The sequence below is a fragment of the Cyprinus carpio genome, chromosome A9 (genome assembly GCF_018340385.1).
Source record: "Cyprinus carpio isolate SPL01 chromosome A9, ASM1834038v1, whole genome shotgun sequence".
NCBI classification, from domain to species: Eukaryota; Metazoa; Chordata; class Actinopteri; order Cypriniformes; family Cyprinidae; genus Cyprinus; species Cyprinus carpio.
In genome coordinates, this window is record NC_056580.1 from 17,146,578 (window position 1) to 17,165,995 (window position 19,418).

The 19,418-nt window shown below is 37.7% G+C and overlaps 1 protein-coding gene, 1 long non-coding RNA gene and 1 pseudogene across 2 annotated transcripts; all 3 read left to right on the forward strand.

The window, feature by feature from the left end:
- Window positions 1-345: 345 nt before the first annotated feature.
- LOC122146255 lies at window positions 346-462 on the forward strand (annotated as a pseudogene).
- An 8,846-nt stretch (window positions 463-9,308) lies between these two features.
- LOC109097475 lies at window positions 9,309-13,431 on the forward strand. The gene is made up of 6 exons (XR_006160900.1): window positions 9,309-10,945; window positions 11,300-11,435; window positions 12,384-12,485; window positions 12,570-12,662; window positions 12,739-12,831; window positions 13,277-13,431. It is a non-coding gene; the product is annotated as an uncharacterized LOC109097475 (long non-coding RNA).
- A 427-nt stretch (window positions 13,432-13,858) lies between these two features.
- On the forward strand, window positions 13,859-18,952 carry LOC109097465 (cell cycle control protein 50A-like). The gene is made up of 7 exons (XM_019111111.2): window positions 13,859-14,179; window positions 16,166-16,282; window positions 17,064-17,171; window positions 17,341-17,431; window positions 17,604-17,753; window positions 17,844-18,056; window positions 18,304-18,952. The coding sequence occupies exons 1-7, from the start codon at window positions 13,982-13,984 to the stop codon at window positions 18,489-18,491; spliced, it is 1,065 nt and encodes a 354-aa protein (XP_018966656.1). The 5' UTR covers window positions 13,859-13,981; the 3' UTR covers window positions 18,492-18,952.
- The last annotated feature ends 466 nt before the right edge of the window (window positions 18,953-19,418 follow it).

A 19,418-nucleotide genomic window follows, 5' to 3' on the forward strand; every position in this document is an offset into this window, starting at 1 on the left:
TTTTTTTATTAACTAGCATTAACACAGATTAATAGATGTATTGTTCCATGTTCGTTTGTATAACGCACGCAAGGTTTATGCGCATAGTCCAAGTCTTCTTCTCCGTTTTTAGTGTATCTCTGTGGCACAATTACAGCGCCACATGCTGGTCTGGCATGTATACTACATCGTTTTGTGTCGGTTTTATGTTTTTGTGTGGATGCCTTTTTATACAGTCTATGGTGGATGCAGATATTTCTTGAGACGAGGAAAAAAAAATGGATAGGGAAAGCTCTGGCTTCGTGTGGACGTAGCCTAGTTCATTGCGATCTCACAAACTGTCTATTTTAATGAATGACGCTCTCAGCCGGCAGCCATATCACCCTGGAGCCCAAGACCGGTTTCCCACTGAAGCTAAGCAGGGCTGAGCCTGGTCAGTACCGGGATGGGAGACCTCCTGGGAAAACTAGGTTGCTGCTGGAAGAGGTGCTAGTGAGGCCAGCAGGGGGTGCTCAGCCTGTGGTCTGTGTGGTTCCTAGCGCCCCAGTGTAATGATGGGGACACTATACTGTCAACAAGCACCATCCTTCGGATGAGACGTTAAACTGAGGTCCTGACTCTCTGTGGTCATTAAAAATCCCAGGATGTCTTTCGAAAAGAGTAGAGGTGTGACTTCGGCATCCTGGCTAATTTCACCCATTGGCCTCTGACCATCATGGCCTCCTAACAATCCCCATATCTGCTGATTGGCTTCATCACTCTGTCTCCTCTCCACCAAGCTGGTGTGTGGTGGGCGTTCTGGCGCAATATGGCTGCCGTCGCATCATCCAGGTGGCTGCTGCATACTGGTGGTGGATGAGGAGATACCCCCTGACAATGTAAAGTGCTTTGAGTGCCTAGAAAAGTGCTATATAAATGTAAGGAATTATTATTATTATTATTCTATACTGCATAATGAATCTATTATTTACATCGTCTCTACACTTCTTTTTTTATAATGAATGACAAAAACAGCAGTCTGCTTTCACAACTGTGCTGTGAGGAGCACCACGCGCACTGATTGAGAAGCATTTCCATTGGCTGCAGTCTGCAGGTATTATGGCCAATCGCAAAAAAGACAGTATTGCGTAGCGAACCATAGACAAAAATATATTGCAAGGTTTATGTGCAGAGCTGGCATCATTTTCGTAGTCTTTTGAATTGATAAAATATAGAAATCACTTTAATTTTCAATTAAACCTAACCAGTTGGAAATTAAACACCGTCCCCCCTCGAAATTCACTCCCTGGACTCCGTCCCCCTGCGCCCCCCCCATTTCCAGCCCTGATATATTATATTATATTATACATACACAATATATATAAAATTTTATATTATATTATAATATAATACATAAATATATGTATATTGATTATATAGCCTACTGATACGTTTCAAAAATATAAATAAACAAACTGACAAGACAGTCTAATGTATATAATACACACATATTATATTATATTATTATGTTATATTATATACACACAGACAAACACATATACAGTATATACATACTAATTAAATAAATAATCAACTTGTTGACATGGCTGGTATAGTCAAATCTTAAAATGATGTTTAAATATGACAGATCCTGTCATCACTCTTGCATGCTTGCCACATGCTGCTTTGTGAACACTGGCAGTATTGAATTGTAGAGTGATGAAATACTTTTTAACTATGTACGCAATTATTGCATATACTGTAACACTCACGTCAAAACTAGTAGTGCGCTCTTGGCCTCATGTTTAGTCAATACTTTGTATGCGTCTATGAATATTTCCACACCACACAGAGTGCATCGGCATGGACTAATGAACTATTCGGCGTGAGACAGCAGGGAAGAGATGCCACAATCAGTGAATAATTTGTTTATCGATTGCAGCATTTAAATGCAGTATTGATAAAGAGGAATTCACTCTAATGGAAAGGAATGGTTGCAGTATCAAAGACTTATTGCATCTGGGAGAATGCAGGACTGACAAACTTTATTGAATGACACTGGGAGTGCTCGGGGGAGAGATAAAAAGATAAAGGGAATGCTGAAGGGAGAGAAAAGAAAGAGACCAGCATTGCTGTTATTTTTTATACTGGTGGGCTGATGTCCACATGCCAGACCAGCCTTGGGAATTCATTCCGGTTTAAACTGGTCTTTTTATCATACGAGTGGTATTGTTTCGCCAGTCATTTCTTCCAGGACATCAAGAATCATCTTTAACCCAGTTGTAGCTTAAGCCTCACAGTCCATATGGCAGAAATCTGTGTCCTTGCATTCGACCACACACTAATGGCAGCATGTGTCACTGTGGGCAGATCGTTCCCGTGCGAGTAACATGCAAGACAACGTGGGCGTATTCATTGGCCTTTCCCGGCAAAATACTATACGTTATATTTGAATTGAGTTCAAGATGTGTTCAAACGCACATATAAAGGAGATGTCGCTACGCCGTATGCGCGAAGCTTCGCTAAATGATGTATGCACTTGGAGCTGGTTTCCTCCTCACGGCCTGTTTGAATACAGACTCCATAAATGATTTAATGTGAAGCGCTACATTCTGTGCTTGATCTGAAAGGCTGTTTCTTACACACTTACACTAGATTATATACTATACACACTGTGAAATTTATAGACGTACTTTGGATGCTACATTAAATGTAGAAAATGCAAAAGAAAAAGGCCTGACGTGCCATAGTATACCAGAGAGATTTGACTATCGTCATTTGTTTATTCGCTATTCCGAGTCATAAGGAGTGGAAGGATAGAGAAAAGCCTCATGGGTCTGTCAAGGAATATTAGACTGCAGATATTCAATTCAATAGTGGCTTTATGAGTTTCTGCATTACCCTAGAAACAACTGGCATGGTAGCGTCATTGAAAGAATCAATGACAACCTTTCTTTCCATCTCTTTTCAATATCATATGAGACATAAGAGAAGGAAAGAGAGAAAGGAAGAGAGAGAATGGGAGCGTGGGTAGAGTCCCATGCTGCCGCAGTAGGGGTAAATTATCCATAATCAGGGCATCAATGTGGATGGGTCCATCGGAACCTAACACTTATACCCCATAATCAGCACCTCTGTGTCAACCAATCGCTTATAGCCGCACAAATTGCCACCATTTGAGCTCCCACACAGTCTATATTACAGATGCATTTGAGTGTGTGTTTGTGTGTGTATCAGCGCACACTGCCTCACCACAATAGAGAGGTCAAAATCTCTGAAAAAAGATGAGCAAAATAAGCGAGGACGATTAGAAAGAGAGATTAGATTGATGCCTTTCAAAGCTGTGTAAAATCACCTTTCTTCTTTCAAATGGGGACCTGGTAAATTGCCCTCTAATCTTAAAATCATCATCACAGGGAGGAAGACAAGCTGTGACAATTCAAAAAATGCAGATGAGATTCTGTGCCTTGTCAAAGCAATTGCGGCCGTTGTTTCCTACTTTTCTGCGGCACTCAAATCTCCAGCCACAATAAACTCTTATCATTTCCAAGTGAGAAGCGCTGACCTGGATTTGTCAGTACTGCTTTTGAGTAAGGACTCTCAGCTCTGAACATAAACCGCATTCTTCTGTGCTGCTTAAATTGGGGCTCTCAAAGCTCTGTTAGATACTCTAGCATGACCTATTCCTGTTATTTCTCAACCTTTGACAAAAAAATAAACATCTCTACCATTCAGCCAACTTAACAGCCCTGTCTCTCGTTATGTTGCATATGGTGCACATATATAAGAAATGCATCATATGGCATGCTGATTTTAAATAGGCCACTGCAATGTAAAGTTCACATCCACACTGGGAGTTGTATTTGTTATGTATACTAAAAGGGGTCATATGATGCGATTTCAATTTTCCCTTTCTCTTTGGAGTGTTACAAGCTCTTGGTGCATAAAGAAGATCTGTGAAGTTGCAAAGACTAAAGTCTCAAATCCAAAGAGATATTCTTTATAAAAAGTTAAGACTTGTCCACGCCCTCCTAAAACGCCTTGTTTAAACATGCCCCCACGTCTACGTCACTGTGTGAGAAGATTTGCATAACACCGCCCAAATGTTCACGCAAAGAAAGAAGGCGTAACTTTTATTCTCGCTGTAGTATTGTTGCTGCCGCCTCCATGTTGTGGAGATGCTGTGTGTTTCATTGTGAAAGCGAAAACTACATTGTTTGGCCTTCCAAAAGAGGATGATATCCGCTTCGTCGTGGCTTTCACCATGGAAGAAGCAGAGTCCAGCCCGGGGGCGTTACATGTGGTCGGCGCAAGCCCTCCGGCCACTCCTTCGTCGTATCCAATGGCCATTCCTCACTCAAGCCTGCAGTGTATGATGCTGTGTATTTCGTTGTGAAAGCAAAATTACTTTGTTTTGCCTTCCAAAGGAGGACACAACTAGAAATCAGTGGTTAAGTTATATTAACAACACAGATCCAGAAAAGTTCAACCCAAATATTCAGATGTGTGCAGCGCATTTTTTGGAGGACTGTTTCCTGGGAGAGTAGCCTCCCAGTGGCTCAAAGGCTGTTTCTATAAAGTTCCAACTTTGCAAGGACAGTCTGGCGCTTCTGACTTACAGTCTGTATGTTTTTTATATTTAAAGAATTTGCCACTGATTCACATTCGAGTTTTGAGCAGTGTAGAGTAGCGCTTGTTGTTTGTCGTTTCTCTGATCTTAAATGCAGACATGTATAAGTCATTATAATCAGTAATTATGTCCCCACTGGATGCAACAAATACCTCATTTGTGATGGGTTTTATTGGTTTTGTCTCATCATGCCAGGAGACGGCATCACAGTATGGTATGGTGGGTTTTATTTGTTTTGTATGATTGTGGTATTAAGCCGATCACAACGCACTGAATAGCTGGCCAATCAGCATACACCCTTGCTTTTCAGAATAATGAGCTTTGTAAAAATCGACCTGTTTCAGAAAGATGGGGCATAGAGGAGCAACAATAATGTACATTATGTGGAAAATATTGTGTTTTTTGAAACTTTAACCACATAAACACATTGCATTACCCTAAATACACAACATAATGTTCTTTATAGCAACGTCATATGACCCCTTTAATTCATTCTCACACACAGATTGGAGCCGTACCATGGCATGTACTGAATGAGGTGCCTGGTTTGAGGGAAGGGCCTGCTTGGGGCACAAAAGAGTCAATATTAGTGATACTATAAAATTGAGCAGGCAAGGTTCATTGTAGTCTTACAATAAAAGCAGTCGTGGCCTAATGGTTAGAGAGTAGGACTTGTAAACCGAAGGTTGCAGGTTCGAGTCTCAGGTCTGGCAGGAATTGTTGGTGGGGGGAGTGAATAACCAGTGCTCTCTTTCACTCTCAATACCACAACTGAGGTGAGACCCCTGAGCAAGGCAAAGAAACCCCAACTGCTCCCCATGCAGGCACCGCAGCATTTACTCCCCACTGCTCTGGGTGTGTGTTCACTACTCACTGCTGTGTGTGTGCACTTGGATGGGTTAAATGCAGAGCACAGATTCCAAGTATGGGTCCCCATACTTGGCCATATGTCACTTTACTTCACTTTTTTAAAGGGGCAGTCCACCCAAAAATGTCATCACTTATCCTCATGTTGCTCCATACATGTATGGCCTTCTTTCATCTGTGGAACACAAAAGAAGATATTTTGTGGAATGTTGGGAACCAAACAACATTTGAGCCTTTTGACAAATTGTATGGACCTAACAAACAAAACAAAACAAAAAAAAACACTGAGGCACTGTTTACACCAGGTTTTAAGATGTGTTTTGGTCAGTTGGATGACAGCCGATGTTTTAATCTGCCTCTTTTGTCTGCTTTCAACCACTTCTGTCCTCATTTTTTTGAAGGGAGAGTCTATATGCAGTGGTCAGCAACAGGCGGCCTGCCAGCAATAATATCTGGCCCGTGCCCGTAGCCAGATTATTTTGATAGCAGCTGGTTCTGAAATTGATCTGTCATCACAGCAACAGTTACTCACAATCAGAGTATTTGAGCGGAGCAGAGCGGTGTGATTTTGAATGGAGCATGGAGCGGATTTTTTTAAAAGTCGGAGCATGGTTTTCACTCGGTCCTAGAGCGCTCCACCACCACTCTATCACGAGTACAGTTCATGCCAACCATCCGTCATTTAACGGCATATTTAGCAAGAATTCACATGTTAAACATTTAATTAGCTTGATAGAGAATGATCACTCAAATCAGAAAGAATGTGAAGTCTATGATGACGGCAATAGACATGAGAGGGAAGTTATACTTCTCAAGGAATTTGTCCCTTCTAGATACTGAATATTTTCAGCAGAAAGCATGATTTAAACAAGTACTACAACACTTATTCACACGCCATAGCTCTCTCAATCATGCATTCAAACAAATGTAATCTTACAGTGCTACTTCATCACTGCATCCGATTTGGAATGAGCAGAAATCTGTAAGAATCGTATTTTACCATAGCATCGTATTTTACCGTAGGTAAAATAACTGACAAAAACATACAGTACTGTTATTTTCATCGCAAACAAAATTTTCACTGCAAAAAACATCAATTATGCCTTTTAATGCTGACAACCATGTTATTAGCTTGTCATGTGGTAGGAAAAAAGTTTTCACACTAGTGTTCCAATAAGCCACTTTAAAACTTAAAAAATTTTTTTTTGTATTTTTTAATATACATTATGAACAGAACTGTGATATTTTAAACAAACTGAACAACTTTAGATGTGGAGCAATGGGGGAGCACAGTCTGTCACAAGCAATTCTAGTTGCATTTTTCATCAATTAATTTCTTAAATTATCCTTTGACTATACTCTGGCCCACCATCTAGTGGGGAAATTTTTTTTGGCCCAAACTTACTTGACGACCCCTGGTCTATGGGTTGTTAAAAGTAATGGACATTTTCTGATATTTCAATCCAATGGATGAATCAGTGCAACTTATAACATCCAAGTGAAAGTTATAACACCAACATAAAAATAAATAAAAAACTACAATGGAAAAATATATGGAAAGCAGCAGCTTTCGTTTCTGCAGTTAGTCACAAAACCATGCCAAACGCTGTGAATGTGTGTCTTTTGTGGCTGTTCAAATGCATCTGACCACATAAGCATTTCTACTACAAAAGCATTCTGGTTGAATACATTTTCAACTACCTCTGGAAGTGGTCATAAGTGGACAAAAGTGGTCAAAAATGTATATGTGTGTGTTTGTGTGTATGTGTAAAATATTCAATATACAATATGTAAATTCATCAAAGAATCCTGAAAAATGTTTAATAGTTTTCTTTTGATTTTTATGTTGATTAAATGTTTTTTTTAACATTGATAATAATATGAAATGTTTCGTGAGCACCAAATACGCATATTATAATGATTTCTTAAGGATCATGTGACACTGAAGACTGGAAATTCAGCTTTGACATCACAGAAATAAACAACATTTTAAAATGTATTAGAAGAGAAAAAATGTACAATAATTTATTTGTAATACTATTTCACAATATTACTACTCTATATATACTTTATAATTGTTGTAGTGAAAGCAATATCACACAAGCAAGAGCAGTGTTGTTCTGAAAACCTAGATTTAAATGAATCACAAGTCCAAAACCCACAATGGGGTGATCTATGAACTATAACCATTGTGCTCTTTATCAAAGCACTCAACCTCAAGTTACTCCAGAGGGACTGATCTGTAATAATGTTAGGTACTGCAAGTCAGTTTGGATCAAAGCCTCAGCTAAATTACAAAATGTAACATGCCAGTGACTACAATTTGCACTTAGTTTTAAGAATTTATTTGATTGCTGCATTACTCCATTGTGTTCTCGTGGGTCTTAAGTGTTGTTACTCAAAGGAGAGCTCTTAATAACATGGAAAATCCACTGAAACAATGAATCCCATAATGCAGTGAATGCATTCCACACTCCATCAGTCTTTTGACCACCGCGGCTTGAATCCAACGCAGCTTCACAGTCTATTTCAGAGCATGTTGCCATGACGAGAACCTACTTGTTACTAAGGATCACTAAGGGAGAGAAGAAAGAAAGAAAGAAAGAAAGAAAGAAAGGAGACAATAAGACAGAATGGGCAAATTACAATGTTGAGGGTCTTTTTCTCTCTTCCTTTTTGTGAGTGAGTGTGGATGTATATGTCTATTTAAAGGTTGCACTTGAAAGTCCAAGGCTATATAATATCCCTCCTTGTTTCAAGGACCAAGATGAAATTGCATAATCTTAATACAATCACATAAAATGCAGCTGCACAACTCCAGTTCATAATAAGAACTTGGTCTTTACTGTAAAATTCTGAGAATCTTCGCCAGTATTTGGGACAACAGCATTAAAACAAACTTTTAGGCAACCTTCTCTCAGTTGCCAACTGCTCTTGAATAATTAGATATAGCTTTAGAGGATTTCTCTGCAAAAACATTTCCATCTTTGGTCAACCACAAGTGATCTCTCTGTTAGATGAACAGCCTGTGAAGTTGCTTTCAGTGCTGGACGCTGAAGGGAAACAGAGATTTTTAATTCATGTTTGTGATGAATAAATAATTGCGTGCTCGTTCTTGTTTGTGTGTGTGTGTGTGTGTGTGTGTGTGTGTGTGTGTGTGTGTGCGCGTGCGCTGGGCGCATAGAGGGGTAGGGGCGCGCGGGCATGTAATGAGAAAGGAGGAATTATAGAGTTATGACCAGTCAAACAAGTGTGAGGGAACAAATGATCCCTGTCCAACCTTCTCTCTCTCTCTCTCTCTCTCTCTCTCTCTCTCTCACACACACACACACACACACACACACACACACACAGAGAGAGAGAGAGAGAGAGAGAGGAGAGAGAGAGAGAGAGAGGAGAGAGAGAGAGAGAGAGAGAGAGAGAGAGAGAGAGTAAACACCCTGCAGAGTGATAATTATAATTTTATAGGGCTCAGCGCCGCCTAGTGGTTCAGACTTAGTTAATCGAATACCGCATATAAAACCACACGAAAATAAATAAATAAAAATCACACGGTCTCAGTTACTTTTAGACGTATTTTGGGTTAAAAATAAAAAATCCCAAGTCAACAATCAATCAAATAACTGAAAGTAATAAAATACTTTTTAGTAGTATTCGAATGTTTTTTTTTTTTTTTTGCTTCAAATTATATAAAAGTCGTATTATGAAAACCTTTTTTTTTTGACGGTTTGTTTATTTTATTTATTTTTTTCAATCAAAAAAAACTTGTTATACAGTTTTTCTACCTGGGCGAATCTGCCGTGTACAAACTCCAGACATGCGATTGCAGTTTGAGACATGGCTGATGATTTGGGAGACAAGTGGTGGACCCAGAGCGACAATTTAGATAGCAAGCAAGTTCATAATGTGAAACTACATATTCTTTTATTTATTTTAGCTATACATTTTAGCGTAATGTTTGTATCGTGTCAGTCTGCTGTGCCAGTGCACACTTAGTAGCGCTCTAAAGTATTCTGCCTAACAATATTCTGTAAGATCTTTAAAAACTCAGATGTAACTTACATGAAACTCCTGTAAATAAACGAACGCCATCTGGAACTTGGTTATAGTCGCATATTCACAGATCTATGGTTAAACATCTCTTACTAGACTCAGACTACTCAAAACACTTGTTTGCCCTGTCCGCAGAGCATCCTGGGATATGTAGTTTTCTGCTATGTAAGTAATTGTAGTTCCTAATGTTTGTATTTTAGTTCTTATATTATTTTGGTGTTGTTAATGTGCACTGTGACCTTTTTTTGTGATCTTCAGTCAGTTTTCATTTATTTGCCAACTGCTTTCTCACTAAGATGTGTCTGAGGTAGAGGAGGACACAGCCACTTGCAGAAGAACAACTGATTACATCTATAACACAAACACATTTACTGGTGGTGATAATCGTGAGGCCATTAAACATATTTTCTGACAGAATAGTGTGACAGTTGGGTTCTGGAAGTAAAAATCCCATTCATTTTCTCCTTAGGGAAATTAATTACGAACTATAACTTATACCAAAAAAAGCCACTCCCATTAAGCACTGCCAATTACACAGTCGAGACAAAAACTCATACAGGGGCATTTTTGTTACCCCAATATCTTGAATTTTAGGGCATAACTGCATTTATGGAGTTGTTACCCTGCATCATATTTTTCAACAGTCAACTGTATGAAATGTAAGGTGATGTACAGGTCTGGGGCGGGGCCAGTGCATTAACAGCGTTAAAATATTTGAATCGCTTTTCATAACTAATTAATTAACATGTTAAACTGACAGCACTACTTATGAACTAACTAACCCTTTAACAGATACTTTTTTTTTAAAAATCCCAATTGGAAAAATTTGTGGGAAAAATACTTCCAAAAATCAAGGCTGCTGAAAAAGGCACAGTTGCACTCTATTAAAGCTCACTTGTGGCTTAACCAATGGTGTGGGTCTGGGGGCGGACCTTTCTGTTTTGTAGAAACCTGTTAAAAAATTCTTATATTTAAATGGCATCTACTGTGATTTTTTAAATTTTCCCTTTCCCTTTCTCTGACACACATTCTATGCAGTTGACCAACCACAACAAAATGGGCCAGCTGACCAATTAGAGCAGACTGGGTATTTTAGAAAGGCAGGCTTTAAAGAGACAGAAACTGAGAAATGCATTGTGTTTGTTTGAACTCTAGATCATGTAAATGTATTCTTTCAGAGCCCAAAAATAAAATTATTAAGTTGTAAATGAGCATAACTTGGGCACTTTAAAACATGTAGACACCTTGACTTCTTGGGTTCAGGCATTTAAGTTTTTCATCAAAGAGATGTATTTGAGACAAAAGGTCTTGTGAGCAAAAACAGAACCAGGGCATCTTTAAGCATGTCTTACTTTCCCTGCAGAAAGAATGTTTTTGTCACACAGGAGAGAACAGAGGAAACGGGCGATAAGGAGTCCAATAAAAACAAGAAGAAAGGTAAGAATTATAATTCACATGTCGGTTAATGTTACTGTAGATGTCAAACTCTTTTGCCCAGTTCAGTATTCTGCTTTGGAATATTTTTCACTTCATGCTTGATAGAAAAGTGGCAAAAAGACATGATAAAAAGATCAAACTTACTGCAGCATTGCTTTGATTTCACTAAACATAATTTGCCAACTCATTTCTCATTTTGGTTAATATTTTCTGTGTGGAGAAACTCGCCTCTTAAATGATATTAGAGGACAAAGCTTATCTGAATTCATTCATTCCTTTTCTAGTCACTGTCTCTGCCCCTGATGTATGTGCTGTAAAACATGCTATTGTTGCAAAATTCTCCTTTGTCTTTAGAAGAAGAAAACTATCACAGATGTGCTGACGAGCTCTGAGCCTGTGCCGGGCTCTCCAGCTGACCTTCTGAGCCTTTTGAAGAGTCACCACAGCCAGACCCGCTCTGTTATTGAGCAGGAGGAACTGACGCTGAGCAGTGAGTTGATTAATGCATGTTTGTGTGTGGTTTGGTTTGAATCTGGATAAGGAGTCTTCTTTTCTGTTTCAGAGTCTTGTTTCCTAAGCTGTAATGACCTTACACATAGCTCTTCTTCCTACCTCAAAGAAGGTGAAATGCCTTTTTATGCACTGCATCTTGACAGTCATTTTGAATATCCACTGAGATTTCCTTATTAGAGGATTTAGACCAACATTAAGAAGTTTGGAGTGAATGTTTTTGAAAGGAATCTCTTATGTGCAACAAGGCTGCATTTATTTGATTAAAAATAAAGTAAAACACAAATATTGTAAAAAAAAAAGTAAAAGTAATAATAATAATAAAATAATTTAAAATGTTTTAGATGTAACTTATTCCTGTGATGTCAAAATTGAATTTTCTGCAGCTAATACTCCAGTCCTCTGTGTCACATGATACTTCAGAAATCATTATAATATGCTGATTTGGAGCTCAAAGTACATTTCTTATTATTATTAATGTTGAAAGTACTGTTTAAAGGGATAGTTCACCCAAAACTGAAAATTCTGTCACGATTTGCTCTCTCTAAGCACAAAAGAAGATATTTTGAAAAAGTTGGTTAACAAACAGTTTCTGGTTAGCCATTGACTTCCACCAACTTTTTCCCATATTCTTCAACCGAATTGTTCAACTGAAGAAAGAAACTTATACAGGTTTCAAGGGGCATCTTGAGTGTGAGTAAATGACAGAATTTTCAGTTTTTGATGAACTATACCTTTAATATTTCTGTGGAAACTGTTATCAATGTTTTCAGGATTCGTTCAGATCAACAGCATTTATTTATTTTACGTTTACATTTAGTCATTAAGCAGATGCTTTTATCCAAAGCGACTTACAAATGAAGACAATGGAAGCAATCAAAATTAACAATAGCGCAATATATATATATATATGTTATCTTTATTAAAGTTTGTCTAAAGTGGGCAAAAATACAGAAGCAGCACACTCAGACCCGGTCAGTGGTGTGCTCATCATTTGTGGATCTGCTCTAAGAACGATTGATCTCATTAAGTGAGTCTCAAATTTTCTGTTTTAAATAATACAGTGTTGCCTTCTCAAGTGTTAGACTTTTGTCCCCCTCTCTTTGTGTTTAAGGCAGCTGATAGTGTTTAAAGGACAAGCTAAAGTGCTGAAGCTGTTCGTAAAACACATCAAGGTGGACTGTTGTGATAAAGTAATTGAGTTAAGGTGTGACCCAAATTAAACCAAATAAATTTGTTATTTTACATGGTTCATTGCTTGACTTGTGATGCTTGTGCTCTAGAGGGTTTGACTACACAAACACTGTCTGAGATATCTGGTTCTGGACTGGAACTACCGAGACTAGAAGCACAGGAGAATGGTGGATATACCAGAGGTAACACTGATACATGTACTGCTTTCAGATGGGACAGACTCGTTTATAATTGCATTATAAAGACTTAAAAAATTATAATTCTGATAGCAATGAATATGAAATGATGTGTAACATTTGAGAACTCATGTCGATTTAGCCAAAATTATGGGTGATATTGACAACACTGAATACAGTGTCTTTCTTGTGTCATTGTATTTCTTGTTGAAACAGGACTTAATGAATTACTTTTTTTTTTCGTTACAAAAAAAAAAATAATAATCTTGCTGCTTGCTGACGTTAGTTGTGTGTACAAGAATAGTTTTTTTTTTTAATTTTCCAGGAAAAGAAAGACTACTGTTCATATCTAATAAAATAAACTGATTATTTAGGATTTAATTCACTTTAAACTTGAACTACATTGTGATAACTGAAAAAAATAGCTAGAATTATTTTGTTGTTGTTTCAGATGAAAGGAGACTTGCTGAAAATGATGGACCATGGTCTAATCCAGAGCTGCAGGGAAGGAACAGTTAAAATAGGACTCTATTAAGCAAGTGTGTTCTTTGTTAATTACACATTCATGTTCATTTACTTGTTCAACATGTAATAGAGCTATCGTAATGTATTTTAGTGCCATATGTCTGCTTCAAGAAAAAAATATATTGTGCGTGAATGTTTTTTTGTGATTGAAAAAAAAAAGGATTGGTCAAAAACATCCGTCCTTTTTTTTTTATTTTGTCTTTGTAAACCAGGAGCCCCTCCCATGATAGAATGTTGATATTTTATTCAGGATGTACTGCTTATTGCTTGTTGATACTTTATTCAGGATATACTGTTACAACACACAGACTCCGGCACCAAGCACACACACATTCACCCAGATGCTGCTCCCACACATTACGGCAGAGTCCAGGAATGAGGAGAGACTCAGTTCTGATGGAAAAGAATGTGTGGATTGCCGGGGAGGTTTAACAGTCAGAGCTAAAGACAGAGAGAACAGTTCTCTGTGTAAAAGGTGGAGTGGTTGTAGTTAATAAGTAACAATCCCTTCAGGTTCAAAGGTTCAGTCACACTCGGAACTGGAAAACTTCCTTGGGTGGCAGTTAAAGAAAATACTTGCTTATTTGAATTTGTGTTATAAATATTTCTGTGAAGTTCTAGAGAATCTGAAATGGGAAAGAAGCAGGCAGGTACAGGGCCGCTGTCGAGGCGTCCGGATAACTCAGCATTTAAACAGCAGAGGTTACCCGCCTGGTCTCCATCTCTCACAGCACAGACCGTGCTGCCAACCTTCTACATCCTCTCTCTCGTGTGCTTGTTTCTGGGCATATGGCTCTTCATCACTGTTGAGAACACATACGAACTGAAGGTTAGACATGTTTTTATCATGTGCCACTTTGCAAAGCAGTAGGAAGAGGAGAAGTAGACCAGGAAGATGTGCTCCTTTGTGGAAACAAAGTCAGTGCAACCCAGGAATGTGTGTTCTCATATGGAATGTGTTCTTTTAGTGTGTGTTTTTGTTTTGTTGGAGTTCTTTTGCAATTTTTTCTTGTAATAGACGTAACATGTAATTTCATACATTTAACATCTTGGTTTTGCTACTATTTTTTCATCAAGGCTGGTGGTCAAAAGCCAAACTGTTAATAATACGCTGATAAAGACATTCATTTAGTTGTTTAATTTAAGTAGCTATCTACAATGGACAGTGAGTCAACTGTGTTGTTTGTTATTAGCACTGCATGCTAGGGCAGCCATACTGTATGTAGAGACCAGAATGTCATTGCTTTGGGGTGACTTTTTTTTTTTTTTTACATTCCTTATAAAATACTGAAAAAAAAAAATAAAATACACAACAACATACCACCTAGCAACAGCTTAGCAACTACATAGCAACAAGCAATATATATATATATATATATATATATATATATATATATATATATATATGTATGTACATATACATACACACACACAGGTCACTTTATTAGGTACACCTTGCTAGTACCTGGTTGGACCCCCTTTTGCCTTCAGAACTGCCTTAATTCTTCGTGGCATAGATTCAACAAAGTGTGATTCAACAAACATTCCTCAGAGATTTTGGTTCATATTGACATGATAGCATCAAGCAGTTGCTGCAGATTTGTCGGCTGCACATCCATGATGAGAATCTCCCATTCCACCACCTCCCAAATGTGCTCTATTGGATTGAGATCTGGTGGCTGTGGAGGCCATGTAAGCATAGTGAAATCATTGTCATGTTCAAGAAAGCAGTTTGAGATGATTTGAACTTTGTGACATGGTGTGTTATCCTGCTGGAAGTAGCCATCACAAGATGGGTACACTGTGGTCATAATAGGATGGACTTGGTCAGCAACAATACTCAGGTAGGCTGTGGCATTTAAACGATTCTGCATACCTTGGTTGTAACGAGTGGTTATTTGAGTTACTGTTGCCTTTCGATCATCTCTAACCAGTCTGCCCATTCTCCTCTGACATCAACAAGGCATTTTCGTCCACACAATTGCCACTCACTGGATATATTTTCGGACCATTCTCTGTAAACCCTAGAGATGGTTGTGCGTGAAAATCCCAGTAGAGCAGCAGTTTTTGAAATACCTCAGACCAGCCCGTCTGCCACCAACAACCATTCCATGTTCAAAGTCACTTAAATCCCTTTTCTTCCCCATTCTGATGCTCGGTTTAAACTTCAGCAAGTTGTCTTCACCACATCTAGATGCCTAAATGCATTAATTTGCTGCCATGTGATTGGCTGATTAGCAATTTGTGTTGCCAAGCAATTGAACAGGTGTACCTAATAAAGTGGCCGGTGAGTGTATATATATATATATATATATATATATATATATATATATATATATATATATATATATATATATATATTTATATATATTTTTTTTTTTTTATGTATTTTATTTATTTTTTTTTTTATAATGGTTTGTTTGGTTTTGGCATTTAGTAGGTAGATTTATTATGATGATATATAGGCCTAAATTGAAACCAGTTGTCGTTTTATTGAGAAATCATGTTTTTACACTTTATTTTTGATGTGAAATACCGTAAATTATAGAATGACCACTATATGAATTATAGAATGAAGGCCACAGCTCAACATATTGGAGTATGTCAAAAACAAAAAGTGGATCCCTTTGCAAAAAACAGAAAAATCCACATCCAGGCACTCACATAGCAAGCAAAGTAAAAAGCCTTTAATTATAAGACAGGACTACATTTTAAAAAACACCAAATGTTGGAGTGTGTTGCCATGACTCAACCAGTCACATTTTACAATCATATTGGAATTTTATTTTTTTATTTTTATTTTTTTTGTGCATAGGTCGACTACACCAATGCTGGAACATGTGAACGGTGCTTTGATTTGAGGAAGCATGTCATTGCCTCCAAAACAGCCTGCACATGCACAGTCAGCTTCCAGGTTCCAAAACTTTTTCAGGTGGGTCTGGCTATATAGCCTACTAATATGACTATTTACAATACCTTTCAAATGTTTTGGGTGAACATTTATAAAAAGAAAAAAAAAAAAGAAAAAAAAAGAAATTAATACTTTTATTCAGCAAGGATAAATTTAATTGTTTAAAAAATGACAATAAAGACATTTAGATTGTTAGGTTACTAAACATTTTTATTGAAAAATGCTGTTCTTTAAAACTTTCTATTCATGAAATAATCCTGAAAATAATGAATCAAGGTTTTCAGCATTGATAATGTGTCTTGAGCACCAAATCAGCATATTAGAATGATTTCTGAAGGATCATATAGCCTATGACATGAAGACTGGAGTAATGGTGCTGCAAATTCAGCTTTTATAATATGCAAAATTTCCGGCAGAATTTTTCATCTGCCTAGTACAGTCCCACCGCTAAAAGGATGATTTAGGCTACATAAAGTAACACATTATTTTATTATCTAATATATCAGCTCTTAAAAAATGAGCTGTATTCTGCACAATAGATGTCCATATATTTTCGTATAAACGATTTCCTCCAAATGGCTCCAATAATTTTCCATGACAAGTTTCTGTGCTTCAGATTTTAGACCACTTAAAACACAGTTTTTATAAAAGAGAAGATGTCCTAGATTAAAGTCATATTTTAAAAAGTCTGCTGCTTAATTTCAACGAGACAGCCTTGTGAACCTCATAATTTGTCATCAGCGTTTTTCCTTTCAACATGTTGTAGTTGCTACTTTGTCTAATAGCGCGCGGTCTCCCTCAGGGCGATGTATTCTTTTACTACGGTCTGAGGAACTTTCATCAGAACCTGCGGAGGTACATGGACTCCCGCGATGATGCACAGATGGTGGGGAGGAAGAACAACCTGAAGGTGCTCGACGTCTCTTTCACTCCCCTTCTGTTTGCACTCCTTTTTCACACTCTTTCCTCATTCCTCCCACACACTGATTAAAATAACGTCTGTCCTATTTGATCTCTCATTACGCTTCACATTAGTAGCGCTGTTATCACAATTTAAGATGTTGTTATGGCTCACGTAGGCACCGAGTTCGTACTGCGCTCCATTCGATTTCGATGCAAACAAAGTGCCCATTGCCCCCTGCGGTGCCGTGGCCAACAGCGTGTTCAATGGTAAGACCCATGGTAGAATTAAGCCATTAAGCTGTTTTACTTGCTGCTGTTTGTGCTTGTATATGTATGTATGTTTTTATATATATATATATTTTTGTGTTGTTTTTTGTGTTTGTACCTTTTGTTTTTTTGTATTTATTTTTATTTATATTTATATTTTTTCTTCTTTTAGACTCATTAACAGTGGTGTATAATCCAGCGGATGGGTCAGAAATACAAGTTCCACTCTACAGGAAAGGCATTGCATGGTACACGGACAAAAATGTCAAGTTCCGTAACCCCCCGACCAACGACACGTTCACACTCCAACAAGCCTTTGAAGGTAGGCTACACACCATACAGGTCTACTCCACATGTTTATGAACATAATGTGTCTTGTTTTTCTCACCGTTGTCTCTCTGTTTGTTTTCAGGGACGACTAGGCCCTTATACTGGCAGCGTCCGGTTTATGAGCTGGATGACACAAACTCCAACAACAATGGCTTCATAAATGACGACCTGATTGTTTGGATGAGAGAGGCGGCCTTCCCTAATTTCAAAAAGCTTTATGGGGTTCTCAATCGTGCTCAAGGGCCTTTCACTGAAGGCCTGCCACCTGGCAACTACACCCTCTCTATAAATTACAGTATCCTTTGCTCGATGGAGAACAGAATTGGTTGTAAATGGAAGGAAATGGTTCAGCAGCACTGACAGGCTTTCAGTTTCGTGACAAGACCTATTAAACAGCTAACAAATTTACATAGTCACAATATGAAGTCTTTTTTGGCTATTTCTGGTTGAACAATTCCTTGAAGAGATTATATTTATCAGTTTCAATTCTTTCAGTTTTTTTTTTCTCCATAAGCAGGTTTTGCCTTGACCAATAAATCCAGATTTTCCTGTCGAGCCGTTTAGAGGTCGGAAGGAGCTGGTGATCTCCATGGTGACCTGGTTTGGTGGGCAGAATTACTTCCTGCCCATAGCGTACCTGGTGACCAGTGGACTGATTTTGGTGGCAGCTGTTGTACTCACAATGGTGTATGTGAAAGTGGGCAAAAACGGCAAGAACATGGAGGAATAAACCAAAAGAAGATGGAAATGTCCATCAGGAAAGAATGACATAAATTTGCACTTCGGAGTCATTATTAGGCACATTGAAAGCTATTGAAATTTATTTTAAAGTTTACATCAGCCTCTTTAATTTTGAGAAAAATGTGTTGACCAAAGCCTGTTTGATGCGGTTCTCTAATAATATTTATAGTCTGATATACAGTGGGATTCAAAATTCTGAGTTCTAACTAAAATATGAGATTCAAAATAGAGATCAAGTGTATGATTTGTGTTAATTATATAATATAATTTGTAATGGAAACAAACAAACCTGTATGAAAGTAGAAATTGCAAAATAAAAAACATTTTACACATGGACTTTTGAACCCTGCTATAGGCTACATGATTATATTCTGATGAACTGTAAAACTGGCCTGTATTTCCAGACAGGAAATGAGTAATGGATAATTATAATTTCCAGCTGTCTTGAAATCATTGCACTGGAGTCTGTTCTCACATCTGACATAACTTATGTATGCTGTTTGTATATTGTGCATAGTATGCAAATTTACTTTCTGCAGTACTTACCATAAGGTACACACACAACTTATTTGTAAAATGTGCAGTATACAAAAGAAACAGTTGACTTGATCTTCTAGTTCCAGTGTGATGAATGAACTAGAAGTAACTGCATACTGTTTAAAAACAATTTAATTTATATATATATATATATATATATATATATATATATATATATATATGTGTGGTGGTGTGTGTGTGTGTGTGTGTGTGTGTGTGTGTGTGTGTGTGTGTGTGGTGTGTGTGTGTATGTGTGTCTGTGTGTTTATATAGTATATATAAAATAGTTTTTAAACAGTATGCAGTTGCAGACTATTATTAATATTAATAGTCAATACAAATGTTCCGCATATTTGCAGTTACCAGCAATGTGTCCTGA